The sequence below is a fragment of the Entelurus aequoreus genome, linkage group LG05 (assembly GCF_033978785.1).
Source record: "Entelurus aequoreus isolate RoL-2023_Sb linkage group LG05, RoL_Eaeq_v1.1, whole genome shotgun sequence".
Classification (NCBI taxonomy): Eukaryota; Metazoa; Chordata; class Actinopteri; order Syngnathiformes; family Syngnathidae; genus Entelurus; species Entelurus aequoreus.
In genome coordinates, this window is record NC_084735.1 from 2,214,738 (window position 1) to 2,232,571 (window position 17,834).

A 17,834-nucleotide genomic window follows, 5' to 3' on the forward strand; every position below is an offset into this window, starting at 1 on the left:
AGGTGGAATCGGTTGAAAAATGTGGACTGTGAAAACTTTCCAGGAAGAGGTGAAAATAGGGCTTAGTAAAATTCCGGGAATTCCTGGAATTTTTTGGGGAAACTTGTAAAATGGTAGTTTGATTGTCCAGGGTGAATAGAGTGTCTGGATGTTGGAACGGTTCAAATCGGGTGAGAAATGTGGGAGTTGTGCAAGTTCGAAAAGTGGTGCATTCCTTTTCAAAAACCGGGAATTCTGGGTTACAACATTTTTGGGGGAGCTCACAACTCCCGGTCAAGCCGAACGTTTTGATACTTGACGGGTTCCGATCGGATGAAAACTGTGCAAACTTGCGGCGGAATAATAATACATAATGATTGTTTTGGTCTAGAATCTTATATGTGTGAATGCTAATGATTGAAACATTCTTACTCTGAGTTCGCCAACTGAAAATTCGTAATTCGAAAAGTTAGCAAATAGAGTGCTTCGTAAATGGAGGTTCCACTGTAAAGGGTTATTAATACCATCAAAAGCACCTTTGTCCTCCTCAGGTCGCTCTCCCGCCTAACGGCCAGCTCTCTGCCTTCGGCATGCTGCCAGGACAAGGCTTCCCAGTTATGGGACACCTTCCACCAGGCCAGCAGCCTCCAGGCTTCCCAGGGGGTTTCTTTCCCTCTGGATCGGCCCAGCAGGTAACACTCTTAAGTAGGATCAGCAGCCACCGCAAAGCCCCTGCTTCCACCTGTGTATCCTGTGCGGAGGAGTAATCGCATCCATTGATTCCTTCTCAGTTTCACTTCTATTGCCTTCATGAACGTTTGTGAAACTTTACTGTGGAGGAGCACTTGCAGTACTCCTCTCAAAGCTGTTAGTCCAGGCAAAACGTGGCAAAGAGGTTTGTGTTTAAGACTATGGGTGCACGATAAATATCCAACAGATTATTTGTCAAGCTGATAGAAAGAATTATTACATCATACCGGGAAATCCGATAAAATTAAATAAAAAAGCTACAGTAACCGATTAAAAACAAGAGAAACTGGGGCTGTGAATGTTTGGCGACTGCACGATTCGATTCCATTCTTGGGGGTAACGATTCAATTCTCAATTCAAAATCTATACTTTTTTCATAACATTGGGTGCCAGTTCTATGACTAACTACATTCCTCCATAAAAATTGATACACATATCTGATAAATGTCTATATTACTTAAAAGAAAACTGTTTTTGTTTAATAAAATTCTACCCAAACATTTGATAGTCAAAAGCAACAAGAGAAGTTTTAAACACTTCTCTTTTGTAATGTAAATCTGTACAGCAGATATAGAATAGAAAGTACTTTATTGATCCCTGGTGGAAATTCAGCACCACAGTTAGCTCACAATAGACAATAAACACTTAGGTATTTTTTACATGTGAATAATATAAATACAGTCTATTATACAGCATTATTCACATGTGAATAATATAAATACAGTCTATTATACAACATTATTCACATGTGAATAATATAAATACAGTCTATTATACAACATTATTCACATGTGAATAATATAAGTACAGTCTATTATACAGCATTATTCACATGTGAATAACATAAATACAGTCTATTATACAGCATTATTCACATGTGAATAACATAAATACAGTCTATTATACAGCATTATTCACATGTGAATAACATAAATACAGTCTATTATACAGCATTATTCACATGTGAATAATATAAGTACAGTCTATTATACAGCATTATTCACATGTGAATAATGTAAACAAACGCCATGGGTGGATCTACACCTAACATCCGCTGTAATGATACCGAGTACAGGAGCGTATCTAGTCAATACTACTATGATCACATTAATATTTTTTAGCATCACAAAATCTTCTTTCATTTAAAAAAAATTCATTTTATGTTTATAAACTCAGGAAATACGTCCCTGGACACATGAGGACTTTGAATATGACCAATGTATGATCCTGCAACTACTTGGTATCGGATTGATACCCAAATTGGTGGTATCATCCAAAACGAATGTAAAGTATCAAACAACAGAAGAATAAGTGATTATTACATTTTAACAGAAGTGTAGATAGAACATGGTAAAAGAGAAAGTAAGCAGATATTAACAGTAAATGAACAAGTAGATTAATAATATTTTTTTACAGCTTGTCCTTTATAATGATGACAGAATGATAAATGACACAATATGTTACTGCATACGTCAGCAGCTAAATTAGGCGTATTTGTTTGTTTACTTACTACTAAAAGACAAGTTGTCTCGTAGGTTCACTATTTTATTTAAGGACAAACTTGCAATAAGAAACATATGTTTAATGTACCCTAAGATTTTTTGTTAAAATAAAGCCAATAATGCCATTTTTTGTGGACCCCTTTATTTAGAAAAGTATCGAAATACATTTTGGTACCGGTACAACGCTAGTTTATACAATATATACCGTTAAAAAAAAAGTATTTCTAAGGTGTGGCAGCTTTTATTGTGCTTCATTTTACATGCTGTGCTGTAGGTGTGGGCAAATCAAGCGCTTCTTTTCTTATATCAGTGTGGGACTTCACTGTTGCAGAGGAAGACATTGCGCGTGATTTTTGCACCAATTGTTCGACAAGCTAGGAAAAGAAGTCGTGCTTCAACACGTCGAACCTTATCAGCCACCTTAAATGCCAGCATCGCCACAACGGTGTTTTGAAAGATTACCAAGACACTTGCTGCTAAAGACTACACCTGAATCAGCATTGAACATAATATATTGTAATAGGTTCCCTTTACTAGTCTTGAGAAGCAGGAAGTTATGAGCTTGGGGAGAAAATGATTGTCCATCCTTATTTGTAACCTCTGGATGGCATTTTAGGACTCGTCAGTCGACGCAGGATCCTCTATGAGGGATGGCAGACATGGTCAAAGGTCACGTTCAGGCTCCAGGTAAGCGGTTTGAGTTCATCGCTCAACACTTGGAGCCTTTCAGCATCTCTTTGTATACACGCAAGGTCCCCCAAGCGGAGGAGGTCGCGCTCCAACTCCCGCACACGCCGATCCAGACACAGGCGCTCGCGCTCCAGGGACCGCCGCCAGCAGTCCCCGCGATCCCGCTCGCAGGAGCGCAAGGAGAGGGAGCGCGAGCGCGAGCGTCGCCAAAAGGGTCTGCCGCCGTCCAAGAACGAGACGCTGAGCAGTGAGTCCTGAACGCTTGACGTGTGTGTGAGGTCATCTCCAATGTGTGTGCGCTTCAGTCTGCAGTACGACTCTGTGGGTGGGCCAGCTGGACAAGAGGACTCAGCAGCAGGACGTGGCGTGTCTGCTGGAGGAGTTTGGACCCATTGACTCCATCAATGTGAGAAATAATGGCAAATGTGATGTGAAAAACGAAGAGGTGGGAAATGTCAATGTCTTTCTGTCCTTGTTTAGATGATCCCTCCACGCGGCTGCGCCTACATCGTCATGATACACCGGCATGACGCCTTCAGGGCTCTGCAGAAGCTCAGTCGAGGGCCCTACAAAGTCAACCAAAAAGCCATCAAGGTGAAAGAATCAAAGTGTAATGTCCTATCATGCCCACTAGGTGTAGCCACTGCACTACGGTGGAATATCGAATATGTTGTGGTCATCTAGCGCAGGGCTGCAACTATTGAATGGACTACAACAAAACTTCAAATTGCATTCTGATTAATCGTTGGAGTGTAACTAAAAAATGAACTAAATAACAAAAACATTATAAAATCCGGACTGCATAAAAGAAGTTGAATAAAAGTTCAAAAGAAAGTCAATGGAAGGCAAAAGAAGGTTAAAAAAAAAATAGAAGGTTAACAAAAGTAAAAAAAGATGGTAAAATAAGGTTTTTAAAAGGTAAAACGTTTGGAATAAAATGTTAAAGCGGTAAATAAAAGGCAAAACTGTATTAAAAAAAAGGTCCATAGAAGGTAAAAAGGGTAAACAAAGGTAAAAGGAAGTCAAAATAAGAAATAAAAGGTTTAAAAAAAAAAAGACAAAATGGTAAATAAAAGGTCAAAGAAGTTAAATTGATGGTTAAAGAAGTTAAGGGGTTAAAAGAAGGTACAATAAGATAACTATAAGGCAAAATGTAAATAAAAGTTAAAGGCAATTAGAAGGTAAAACAAAGATACACTGAGGCCAAGAGAAGATAAATAAAAGGCAAAAGAAGGTAAAAAATTAAAATAGTAGGTAAAAAAAAAAGTAAGTAAAAAGAAGGTAAATATAAATTAAAGGTAAAAAATATAAATAAAAGGTAAAATTAGGTAAAGAGAAGGTAAACAAAACGTAAATAGAAGCCAAATTAGGTAAGGTAACAGGTAAATAGAAGCTAAAAGAAGGTTAAAAAAAAAAAGATTAAAATAGTTAATACAATCCAGAAGAAGATAGAAGTTAATGAAGGTTATAGCCGGTAGAAAAATATTTGTTCTTTTAAGTATTTTACTTTAAAAGAGGTATTGAGGCCATAAAGTGTGTTTTATCCGATTAATCAAACTGATGGATAGGTTAATCGTACAAACTAATAGATAGATTAATCGAACAAACTAATGGATATATTAATCGAGCAAACAAATGGATTGATAAATCAAACAAACTAATGGATAGATTAATCGAACAAACTAATGGATAGATTAATCGAACAAACGAATGGGTAGATTAATCGAGCAAACGAATGGATAGATTAATCGAGCAAACGAATGGATAGATTAATCTAACAAACTAATGGATAGATTAATCGAGCAAACAAATGGATAGATTAATCGAACAAACTAATGGATAGATTAATTGAGGAAACAAATGGGTAGATTAATCGAGCAAACACATGGATAGATTAATCGAGCAAACACATGGATAGATTAATCGAGCAAACTAATGGATAGATTAATCGAGCAAACTAATGGATAGATTAATCGAGCAAACGAATGGATAGATTAATCGAGCAAATGAATGGATAGATTAATCGAGCAAACGAATGGATAGATTAATCGAGCAAACGAAAGGATAGATTAATCGAGCAAACGAATGGATAGATTAATCAAGCAAACGAATGGATAGATTAATCAAGCAAACGAATGGATAGATTAATCAAGCAAACGAATGGATAGATTAATCGAGCAAACATATGGATAGATTAATCGAACAAACTGATGGATAGATTAATCGAATAAACTGATGGATAGATTAATCGAGCAAACGAATGCATAGATTAATCGAGCAAACTAATGGATAGAATAATTGAGCAAACTAATGGATAGATTAATAGAGCAAACTAATGGATAGATTAATAGAGCAAACTAATGGATAGATTAATCGAGCCAACGAATGGATAGATTAGTCGAACAAACTGATAGATTAATCAAACAAACTAATGGATAGATTAATCGAACAAACTAATGGATAGATTAATCGAGCCAACGAATGTATAGATTAGTCGAACAAACTAATAGATAGATTAATCGAACAAACTAATGGATAGATTAATCGAACAAACGAATGGATGGATTAGTCGAACAAACTAATAGATAGATTAATCAAACAAACTAATGGATAGATTAATCGAACAAACGAATGGATGGATTAGTCGAACAAACCAATAGATAGATTAATCAAACAAACTAATGGATAGATTAATCGAACAAACGAATGGATAGATTAGTCGAACAAACTAATGGATAGATGAATCAAACAAACTAATAGATAGATTAATCGAACAAACGAATGGATAGATAAGTCGAACAAACTAATGGATAGATTAGTCGAACAAACTAATGGATAGATTAGTCGAACAAACTAATGGATAGATGAATCAAACAAACTAATGGATAGATTAGTCGAACAAACTAATGGATAGATTAGTCGAACAAACTAATGGATAGATTAGTCGAACAAACTAATGGATAGATGAATGAAACAAACTAATGGATAGATTAGTCGAACAAACTAATGGATAGATTAGTCGAACAAACTAATGGATAGATTAGTCGAACAAACTAATGGATAGATGAATCAAACAAACTAATGGATAGATTAGTCGAACAAAGTAATGATTGAAATACTGCCAGCTGCAGTCCTAATCTAGAGTGAGCATGTATGAAGACATGAGGAATGAATTTGTTGTCTGCCACCAGATTGCGTGGGCTCTGAACAAGGGCATCAAGGCAGACTTGAAAGAGTACTGGAACGTGGAGCTGGGGGTCACCTACGTGCCCTGGTCCAAGGTGAGGGAGGACCAACTGGAGGAGCTGAAGGAAGGAGGCGTCCTGGATGGAGACACTTTATCACCAGGTAGCACCCGGTGGCAGCTCTCCTCTTCTCATGGAACGTTGGTCTTCTTACCGGTCTTTCCTCCTTCCAGAGTGGAGCACAGCAAGGAAGGCCCTCATGAACCCCGAGGAGCTCAACCACAACGGCGGGGCGGAGTCACAGCAGCACGAGGAGGCGCACCTGTTAGCCGCAGCTACTCCTGCACAGGTAGACCACCTTCACTTGCCACCGCCTCCACGCCTTCTTTAACCACGTGCCTTTTTCCCCAGCTTCCTCCAATGCAGCAGCCAATGATGGGCATGGGACCTGTGCCGCCCCCTGGCTTCCCCGCCCCCATGGGGATGCCACCTCCCTCCTTCCCCCCGGGCATGCCCCCGCCGCCGTTCATCCGCCCTGGCTTCAACCCCATGCAGATGCCTCCAGGTAACACACACTCACCTGGACCGAGGTTCTAGATCATTCAGGGCAATCGTGCTATCTCGCATATTGCACAAAATTCCAGCTTTTCCCGACAGTCCCAAAGCACAGGCACGAGGTTAACTAGCACAAAGCAATTTAAGCTTTGTATGCGGTGTTTTTCATTTAAAATTTTAAACATTTTTTGTGGCTCCCATTATTTTCTTTAATTTGTGAAACTTGCCATAATGGCTCTTTGAGTGGTAAAGGTTGCCGACCCCTGCCCTAGAGGGATGTCAAAAAAATATTTGTTTCTTAGATGTGGTCTGTGGGGGTCTGCAGCAGGACTCAGTTGTAATACACTTTATTACCACTTGTGGCAGTCATAACCATTTAAACCAGGGGTGTCCAAACTTTTTCCACTGAGGGCCGCGCCGCACACGGAAAAATTAAAGCAAGCGGGGGCCATTTTGATATTTTTCATTTTCAAACCATAACAAAATATATGGATTTTGTTTTTTTTTACCTTTAGGGCTAACGGGGACCATAAAAGGTCTAAGTCAGGGGTCACCAACGCGGTGCCCGCGGGCACCAGGTAGCCCGTAAGGACCAGATGAGTAGCCCGCTAGCCTGTTCTAAAAATAGCTCAAATAGCAGCCTCTATTTTTTAAATTTTATTTATTTACTAGCAAGCTGGTCTCGCTTTGCCCGACATTTTTAATTCTAAGAGAGACAAAACTCAAATAGAATTTGAAAATCCAAGAAAAATATTTTAAAGACTTGGTCTTCACTTGTTTAAATAAATTCATTAATTTTTTTACTTTGCTTCTTATAACTTTCAGAAAGACAATTTTAGAGAAAAAATACAACCTTAAAAATGATTTTAGGATTTTTAAACACATACCGGTATATCTTTTTACCTTTTAAATTCCTTCCTCTTCTTTCCTGACAATGTAAATCAATGTTCAAGTAAATTATTTTTTTTTATTGTAAAGAATAATAAATACATTTTAATTTAATTCTTCATTTTAGCTTCTGTTTTTTCGACGAAGAATATTTGTGAAATATTTCTTCAAACTTATTATGATTAAAATTCAAAAAAATTATTCTGGCAAATCTAGAAAATCTGTAGAATCAAATTGAAATCTTATTTCAAAGTCTTTTGAATTTCTTTTTTTTTTTTTAATTCTGGAAAATCTAGAATAAATAATGATTTGTCTAGCTTGGTCCAATTTGTTATATATTCTAACAAAGTGTATATTGGATTTTAACCTATTTAAAACATGTCAATCAATCAATCAATCAATCAATGTTTATTTATATAGCCCTAAATCACAAGTGTCATCAAAATTCTAAAATGAATCTTAATCAGGAAAAATTACTAATGATGTTCCATAAATTGTTTTAATTTTTTCAAAAAGATTCGAATTAGCTAGTTTTTTTCTTCTTTTTTTCGGTTGAATTTTGAATTTTAAAGAGTCGAAATTGAAGATAAACTATGTTTCAAAATTTAATTGTCATTTTTTTTTCGTGTTTTCTCCTCTTTTAAACCGTTCAATTAAGTGTAAATATCATTAATTATTAATAATAACATAGAGTTAAAGGTAAATTGAGCAAATTGGCTATTTCTGGCAATTTATTGAAGTGTGTATCAAACTGGTAGCCCTTCGCATTAATCACTACCCAAGAAGTAGCTCTTGCTTTCAAAAAGGTTGGTGACCCCTAATCTAAGTCATTAAAATGTAAAAAAAACAAGTCGAATTATTATATATATATATATTTTTAACGCTTACAGTAAATCTCTACAGTATATCAACTTCAGGTTGAAATCAAGTTAAAAAAACAAAAAGGTTTTATGCCTTTTCTGTCAAAGACAACTTTGTTTTTTATAATAAAAGAGAAAAATGCAGTATTTCCCCCACTGCCCAAAACATTCAAAAAGCAATGTTTGATGTGAAGTAATTAGAGCCTTAAAAAGATCAATAATGCAGGACACCATTCATTATTATTTTTGAGTAATCACAGCCAAAAGACAAATAAAGTCTCATTAAATATATTTGGCACCCAAAAGGTGCCCCATTCATAAAGTGATACATTTTTATTGTTTTTTTTTTTACTTTCAACACTTAAGTTACGAGATCAACTTCAGATATATCTGTCCATTTTACGTTTGAACTATTATTTTGTTTGTTTTATGCTCTTTTGTCAAAGAAATCATTGATGTTTTTGTACGGCAACCACACAATATTTTCCACATAAAACATTTTAAAGTTAAATATTTGAAATAATTGGAGCCTTGAATATAGGTCAATAATTCATTATAACATTGAGTTATTTTTATTTTTATTTTTTTTGAGAAATGGCAAAAAAAAAGAAAAATAATGAAAAAAACCAGCCTGCATGGCAGCTTTGTGTCAACATTGCAACTTTTTCTAGTCAGATTTCACCTCATTCCACTTTTTTTATTGTTTTTTTTTTATTTTTGCAATAGCATTTCCAGAACGTGTGGCGGGCCGGTAAACTATTAGCTGCGGGCCGCACTTTGGACACCCCTGATTTAAACAAACAGAAGAAATCTGGGGATGAAGTCAGTTTTTTTTTAAGCGCAAAAATTATGAAAGTGGGGAAGCTGTATTTGTATTTGCATTTTTACTCAATTTGACAGTTTTTTTTAAGGAACATACATTTTTTATTGTTTGGTTAGAATGTATTCATTTTAGCACTGCCTAATTGTATGTACATATATTTTCCATCAGTTTTTATGAGTCCCTTCTTTTGCTGTATATTTAGAATAGACGAATAGAATATATCTTTGTCATTGTACAACGAAATTGTAAGCAAAAACTAATTTAGTGCAAATCCATAATAACACATAAAAACATAAGAACATAGATAATTAGATAAAAATAGCATTTTTGTCTTGTGTTCAGCAACACTATTGCTCTCAGGTAAAAAGTGTTCTCAAATCTGTTTGTCCGGCATTTTATTGTCCTGTACCTCCTGCCCGAGGGCAGCAGTTCAAAAAGTTTAGGGGTGAGATGGGTCCCTTATGATGTTGATGTTTAGTATTTATACTTTTTTTTTGGTTTTAAGTTTTTATTTTTTCAGTTTATCCTCTTAAACTTTAAGTCGGTTAGATATAGTTATTGAATACTGTTAAAATCAAGAGTAAGATGACTAATTTCAGTGTTTCCCATAAACTGCCAAGATACCTGTGGCGGTGGGGGCGTGGTCACCATGACATCATCGAGTAATTTGCATAATTTACTACAATGATGTGATTTTCTCTAAAAAGGCTCAAAAAATGTATACTTACTAATGAATAATAGCAGTTTTGTTTTAAACGTCCATCCATTTTACAATATAATTACAACACTTTATGTACATATTTATATACAGATTTGAACAATAAGTTATTCACTGAAATATATTTATTCATTGTGGTTCTTACAAAAAATATATCTTATAAAATATAAAAGCTAAAATGTCTCTTAAAGCTCTGCCCCTTTAATTAGTGCATACTAAATAATTTAACTTTAGCCTACTACTACAACTAGGGATGTCCGATAATATCGGCCTGCCGATATTATCGGCCGATAAATGCGTTAAAATGTAATATCGGAAATTATCGGTATCGGTTTTTTTATTATCTGTATCGGGGTTTTTTTTTTTTAAATTATTAAATCAACATAAAAAACACAAGATACACTTACAATTAGTGCACCAACCCAAAAAACCTCCCTCCCCCCATTTCTTTTTGTTATCAATATTCTGGTTCCTACATTATATATCAATACAGTCTGCAAGGGATACAGTCCGTAAGCACACATGATTGTGCGTGCTGCTGCTCCACTAATAGTACTAACCTTTAACAGTTAATTTTACTCATTTTCATTAATTACTAGTTTCTATGTAACTGTTTTTATATTGTTTTACTCTCTTTTTTATTCAAGAAAATGTTTTTAATTTAGTTATCTTATTTTTTTATTTATTTTTTTAAAGTACCTTATCTTCACCATACCTGGTTGTCCAAATTAGGCATAATAATGTGTTAATTCCACGACTGCATATATCGGTTGATATCGGTATTGGTAATTAAAGAGTTGGACAATATCGGAATATCGGATATCGGCAAAAAGCCATTATCGGACATCCCTAACTATAAGCATATTATTTACCAGCAACATAAAGTGAAACAGAGGCAGAGGTGTCCTGCCACAGTCAGTAACAAATAAACAGAAAACAGTAGTGGTGGTAGATAGACACAAAGCTTCATCAAACATCTGATCCACTGAACAAAGAGCTCACTGACGAAGCTTAACCTATTGTTACTATAACAATCTACAAGGGTAATGTAGGTTGCTTCTCTTTCTTTCCCCTCCATTTTTCTGCATTCTTTCGTACCTCAAGTTATCATTACGTACAGGTATATGTATTGTTGCATTTGAACAACTGTATTGTTGATAATAAAGGTAGAGTATTGGTCCAAAAGGTTTAGAATCGCTGCTCTCGGGTAAACAGTCGCAAAAAGTGCCAGAAAAGTCAACATGCTAAAATGCATTCAAACATCCGCCTCTCCCAGGTTTCCCCCCACCCAGGACCATGCCTCTCGGACCGCCGCCTCCTGCCAAAGGTGAAGACATGGCTCTGGGCCCTGCAGGTCTGGTCACCAGGAAACACGAGGAGGTCTCGGACGCTCCCAACTTCTTCAATAACCAGATGGGAGCCATGTGTTAGTTCCTCTTTTCATGTTTTTATGATGATGATGATGAGTGGTAGGGCTGTGAACATGATTCAATTCCATTCTTGGGGGTAATGATTTGATTCAGAATCGATTACTCCAAATCAATACTTTTTTTAATAACATTGGATGCCAGTTCTATGATGAACTACATTCCTCCATAAAATACATAAACACCTCTGATCAATTTCTATATTACTTCAAAGAAAACTGGTTTTGTTAAAAAAAAATGTACACCCAAACATTTATTAAAGTCAAATACAAATAAGGCAACAAGAGAAGTATCCAACACTTCCAGTCAATCTGTACAGCAGATATAGATCATCTACGTCGGGTGTCGAACGTACAGGTTTAATCCGGCCGTAAACCCGCAAGATCATTTTGCTAATAATAAAAATAAGATGCTTTTTTTATTTTTTTTATGAAAGAAACTGCTGTTCTAAATGTGTCCACTGGATGTCGCAATAGCAATCCAAGTGCAGCCCACGTCACACATGACACTGTCTAAGATGAAGTGTCAGCTGACTTAAAGCGCCGTCTGGATTGGCTACCACTACAGCGAAGGTGCAAACAATCAGACGGCAGCAGTAGTGACGCACAATACCTTCTTTCATTGTAAAAAAAACCCCTCAACGGATAAAATAACGAAACGGTAAGATGCGAAGACTTAAGTGTTTGTAGTTAGAGTTCCATGCAGTGCGATGCGCACCCTGAACTCCATTGTAACATTGTGTTTCTACATTTGTGCTATTTTGTTTTACGCTTGTTCACATTGGTTACGTTTGTAGTTACGTTACCTTGATTTCGGCTACGGTGTCATTTTGATATTTATTTTGTTTATATTATAGGTGTAATATTTGAATGAATGTGTTGTGGCAGTTGCGGACGTCACCAATGTGGCGGTTTGAGGAAACAGTCGGTTGCTTTTCCGAACGTCTTTAATGGTTGAGCTGCCAACATGAGAATGCTAAACAGGAAGTGCTTCAAGTCTAACGTCTTTGTAAATACGCTGAGACCAAGTCGTTGTGTTCTTCATGGTGTTTGTGAAACTGCACCCATTTTTCCTCAGAATGTCCAACTAACTTGGACTGTTTTGCCAAGAGGATTATTTGTGGTTTGTACATGTTCAGAATGCGCTTGTTCTATTTTTGGCAACTTTAAGACAAACCAGTCTGTAGTTGTCTTAATTTAAAAGTTTGAATGCCATGATTTTACCAGGAATAGCCTTTCCTCCGAAACCAGTTTGACACCGCTTCTCTACATCAACAATATGGTTTGTCTGAGTGGCTGGACAGGACATATTTAAAAACAAAAAAATGTAATAATTTTTAAAAAATTGATTAAGAGTCGTTAGAAATAAGAATCATGATTTTTCACGATTGAAAAATAGAAAAATTAAATTTAAAATTTTTATTTTTATTTTTTTAATTAAAAAAAATAATTAAAACACAGTTTTTGACACGGCTGCACCTATCAATTCGATCCGATTCCTGGGGTGAATCGATTCAATTCAGAACCGATTCTCGTTTCAACCCGATTCTTGATTCAAACTGATTGCATATTATTCGGTATAATAATTATAATGAAACTGTTTCAAAACAGGTTAAATGGAGATTGCCTAAAAAAACATTTAGATTTTTGAAAATGATGCATTGATTTAGACTTAAGAACCGCGATTCGGATGTGAATTGATAAATTTTTTTGTGCACCCCCAATAAGTGACATCAACTTCCCTAACGCTATTTGTCTTTGGCTGCAGGTAACCAGGTCGGCGCCCCTCCAGGAAGCATCCAGCCTCCTACCGGGGGTCTGCTGGGGGCACGGCCCAGTTTAATCCCAATGCAGCGGCCCCCGGGTCCTCCGCTGCTGCACGGTCAGCGTTTCCCTCCACCCCGGGGGCCCCACTCCCCCGCCATGCCCCCCGTCCCACAGCAGATTATGCACAGGGGGCCTCACGCGCCGATGATGCGCCACGACGCCCCACCGCCCAAAGGGGGCTTTGGGATGCCCCCTTCGCACAGCATCAGACCTCCCTTCCCTCCACATGGGCCGCCCCCTCACGGGCCCCCTCCTCCCTTTGTCAGACCGGGGGTCCCCCGTTCGGGCGATGGGCCCGAGGAAAGGAGCAGCCGCCCTCTCAGGGGTGAGTGGACGGGATTCAGGGACCAGGAGCCTGATCGGGAGCGGGACCGGGAGAGAGATCGAGGGTTCGGCGGCGCCAGGCGTCCGTTTGGCGACAGAGCGAGGGGCGGCGACAGAATGGACGCGAGGGACAGACTCGGCGGCTGGCAGGAAGACGGCGATCAGCGCGGCGGCGGCTGGGAGAGGGACAGAGACCGACGAGACTGGAGGGACCGGCGAAGCAGCCTGGATCGAGACTGGGAGCGAGGGAGGGGCGGCGACGGGGAGCGGGAGAACGGGAGGGGCGAAGGCGGCGACAGAGGAAGGGCCGAAGGCGGCGACAGAGGAAGGGCCGAAGGCGGCGACAGAGGAAGGGCGGACGGAGCAAGTCGGGAGAGCGGAAGAGGAGCCGACGGCAAAGAAGGGGGGCGGCCCAGACGCCGCGAGAGGACCACGCGGTGGGACCGGGACGACCGGCTGGCCGAGCTGGAGAACATGGACAAGTTTCGCAGCCCTAAGGCTCTGCAGCCATCGGCTTCGCAGCCGGCGGCTCTGCAGCCATCGGCTTCGCAGCCGGCGGCTCTGCAGCCATCGGCTCCGCAGCCATCGGCTCCACAGCCGGCGGCTCCGCAGCCATCGGCTCCACAGCCGGCGGCTCCGCAGCCATCGGCTCCACAGCCGGCGGCTCCACAGCCGGCGGCTCCACAGCCGGCGGCTCCGCAGCCATCTGCTCCACAGCCGGCGGCTCCGCAGCCATCGGCTCCACAGCCAGCGGCTCCGCAGCCATCGGCTCCACAGCCGGCAGTTTCGCAGTCGGCGGCTCCGCAGTCGGCGGCTCCGCAGCCGGCGGCTTCCACTGAAACTTGTAAAGGACCTGTTTTGGAAGCCCCTCAAAAAACTACTGAATCTGCACCCTCAGCTCCGCCCCCGCAACCGGACGCCGCTGAACCGCCGTCTTCCGAGGCTCAGACCGAGTCCGTGGAGGCCAAACCGGAGGCGGCCTCATAGACTCCTGTGGAATACTTCCTGTGTCACATGACTCCATGGCCTGGTCCACAAGCGATCACAGGGAAGTCACCACCCGAGAACTGACTTCTTGCATGTCCATTTGACTTCTGTCTCCATCAAAGTAGAGTCCATCTTTTAAATGACTTTTACAAGCTTTTGTTCTTTTTACTCCATGACAACAGCCGTGTGTTCCGGTCTTGCGTTCGCTTCGTTTGCCATCACTCCAATTTTCAAAGATCAGCTGCAAAAATAGATCAGTTTTTGCTTCATTCCTCACCGCGCACGGAATGGCGTTTCCTCCATGTGAAGACCTGACAAGTCGGACAAAGAAAGACGACGCAGTGTTATCTCTTTACAGACGCTCGTCCCGGATAAATTAACCAACCCCCCCACTCCTTAATGCCTCGCTCACGCAGGATTCTCACAGGAATGAGGCAAACATTCATGTAGCATGTCCATCTGCTGTGCGTTCATGCGCAACTAATATACAAATACACTAACTAGAATACATAAAAAACACAATTTGGGAGCAGGCAAAGCTAAAAATAATCAAATATCGTGACCTAACGTAAAGATCCGCGTCTCCAGAGCAGTAAGAAGCAAACACACCATCAATTCACCAGGGCTGTTTTGTTGTGTTTTTTAGTGCCACTGTGTGTTTTTCCTCACTTAACAGACTTTGTCCCGCCGCTGAAATTGTGTCCGTGATTTTTAGTGAACGCCTCGAATCATCGTAATCACAAATGAAGAGCACTGCTTGGATCGGCCCCTGTAAATAAGCTGTTCACTGTCGGCACCGGGGAGGGAGGGAGGGAGGGAGGGAGTGACGATGCTGTTCTCTCCCTGTCGTTTTGGTCCGGATAGCAAATGTGAAGGAATCGCTACGGCCTTTTGCTTTCAGCTTAACGCCTAACTGTGTGAACATTGACCGTACAAAAGACATGGATGTAAAATGTTCAACATTTCAGCCACAAAAAGGTTTTTAATAAACTATTTTTGTACCAAAATGTGTCTTATTTGCCTTTTTTTTCTTTCTCGCCTATACAGCTAGGATAACCCAAAGTGCATTTGTTCTGCCAGATGAAAAAGATATATATGTATGTATATGTGTGTGTGTGTGTGTGTGTGTGTGTGTGTGTATATATATATATATAGATACGCCATATTGATGTAAATACTGTATATACTGTTGCGTCGACCAGCATTCCTCCAATGGGGAATTCAAATTGCTAGTCTCTCCCAGATTCTTTTTATGGCAATAAACTGATGTTTATATTCAATCAACAGGCAGTAGTTGGTATTTTGTGGTTTATTCTCAAAGCTTAGAGGACAAACCTGAGACCAACCCAGCACCCAAGCGTTCCTTAGCCCGGTCCAGATCGGTCTGAAAACCATCACGAAAACATTCTGTTCCTCAATCTCTCCCCCCGCCCGCACAGATGCCCATTGTGTCCGTTATCTCAAGTCGGCCCGAGAAGGGAAGCAAGAGGACTCCTCTTCTCTGCCTCCTACTTCAAGGTCGTCCACAGTGCAAGCACTTTGTCATGAGACGATCAGAAAAAGGAAAAGAGTACAAGATGGAACATTAGCTATTTAAAATATGACTATAGTCATATAAAAGAAGTAACTCTTAATTATGGATAAATGTGGATATATGCATCCGTCAATACATATGTATGTGTATGTTTATATATATATATATATATATATATATGGGTCCTCCATGTGTATATATATATATACATACAAATAAATGTGTGTGTATATATATATACATACAAATGTGTCAAACGCGCGCATGCGATGTCCCCTTGTCACTTTGCAGTCCACTTTGTTGATTTGCAGATTAAAAAGTACGATTGACTACATTAAGATTTAGATTTTCATGTTCAAAGTACAAAGTTTTTCCAAAGTTCCCAACTTTTTCCACCAAGGGCCACATACTGAAAAGTCAAAAGTATGCGGCGGCTAATTTGACATACACATATATGTGTGTATATACTGTATTTGTCTATATATGTACATATATATATATTTAAAAGCTGAACTTTGTGTCAGCTGTGTATTATATGTGACTAAGTATTTTAATATTAATATAACATTTCAGCTATTTCTCATTACATTCCGATTTTTTTTGCTCTTTTTTTCTCTCCAATTTTTTCTCTTTTTTCCCCTTTAAGAATAGAATAATAATAAAAATAGTAATACGATTTTGCAACTGAATAAGTGTCAAAAACTCTGCCTGTACAAAAATGGTTCAGTTAAACATTTAACACTGTTTATTATATTTTTCAAATTGATTCATAAATTTGTGTTTTCATTCTCAATTAACTAACTAAACTTTGTAAATGTTTTATTTTTTATTCCGACAGCTTCCATTTAGATCAGGGGTCTGTAGACTTTTCCCGCCAAGGGCCGCAAACTGAGAAATCAAGTATGCGAAGGCCATTTTGATGTTTGTATTTTTTTTTTAAATGTTGAAAACAGATTTATTTAAAGACAAAACTTGGTGTTATAGGGGACTGAATATATTATTTAATAAAAATTTAATTTTTTCTCATTAAATTTTTGTTTTGCTCTTTTTTTCCCCCTACATTTTCACAAAATCGAGGGAACACGTTAAACTGTGTGTGTGTGTGTGTGTGTGTGTGTGTGTGTGTGTGTGTGTGTGTGTGTGTGTGTGTGTGTGTGTGTGTGTGTGTGTGTGTGTGTGTGTGTGTATCTACTGGCAAGTGGAGTTATGCACTCTTTGCATTGTCAATCATTTATTTTTGTATAATTTTATTTTGATCAAAATAGTAGAAATATGCTCAATAAAAGAATGATCACATGAAGGAATTGAACATTTGAATGCTAACTACTACATATATTACTAGCATACACAGACACCTAATGATATTATTATATTATATTATATTTTGATCTTTCGATCATGTTTCTGCACGCTAACTATATAGTTAGTATAGCATATCATTAGGCATAACTGTAGGTGGCTGGTTTTAAAGTATCACACTATGCAGCCCTGACACGTTAGGGTGTGGACTATTTGCGAGCGGCAACACCCATCGAGGGAAACCAGCGCAGGGAGCCGTTACCATGGGAACGGCTGCAAGGACAACCCACTTTGGAAAAGTGTATGAGTTTTGCAGAGAAGAAGAGGATAAACATGTTTTCAGGAGCCACAGGTGGCAGGATGTCACCCTTTCCCTAATTGTGGCCCCCCAGGGAATTGTACTTATTTGCTTTAAACTGTCACGCTGCAGAATAAATCTAAGAGGGCGACTTTTAAAAATGCACAACGATTTTGGTGATTAAAAGAA

At 38.9% G+C, this 17,834-nt stretch overlaps 1 protein-coding gene across 1 annotated transcript in view; it reads left to right on the forward strand.

Annotated features, from left to right (window-relative positions):
* The window catches only part of LOC133650018 (SR-related and CTD-associated factor 4-like), a 45,036-nt gene extending 29,691 nt beyond the window's left edge, over window positions 1–15,345 (forward strand). Inside the window, exons 10-19 of the mRNA XM_062046764.1 lie at window positions 531–671; window positions 2,848–2,918; window positions 2,984–3,168; window positions 3,227–3,327; window positions 3,402–3,515; window positions 6,113–6,269; window positions 6,340–6,455; window positions 6,518–6,671; window positions 11,227–11,376; window positions 13,145–15,345. Coding sequence (XP_061902748.1) covers window positions 531–671; window positions 2,848–2,918; window positions 2,984–3,168; window positions 3,227–3,327; window positions 3,402–3,515; window positions 6,113–6,269; window positions 6,340–6,455; window positions 6,518–6,671; window positions 11,227–11,376; window positions 13,145–14,514 — 2,559 coding nt within the window. The 3' untranslated portion in view covers window positions 14,515–15,345. The remainder of the gene's footprint in view (window positions 1–530; window positions 672–2,847; window positions 2,919–2,983; window positions 3,169–3,226; window positions 3,328–3,401; window positions 3,516–6,112; window positions 6,270–6,339; window positions 6,456–6,517; window positions 6,672–11,226; window positions 11,377–13,144) is intronic.
* Window positions 15,346–17,834: the final 2,489 nt, after the last annotated feature.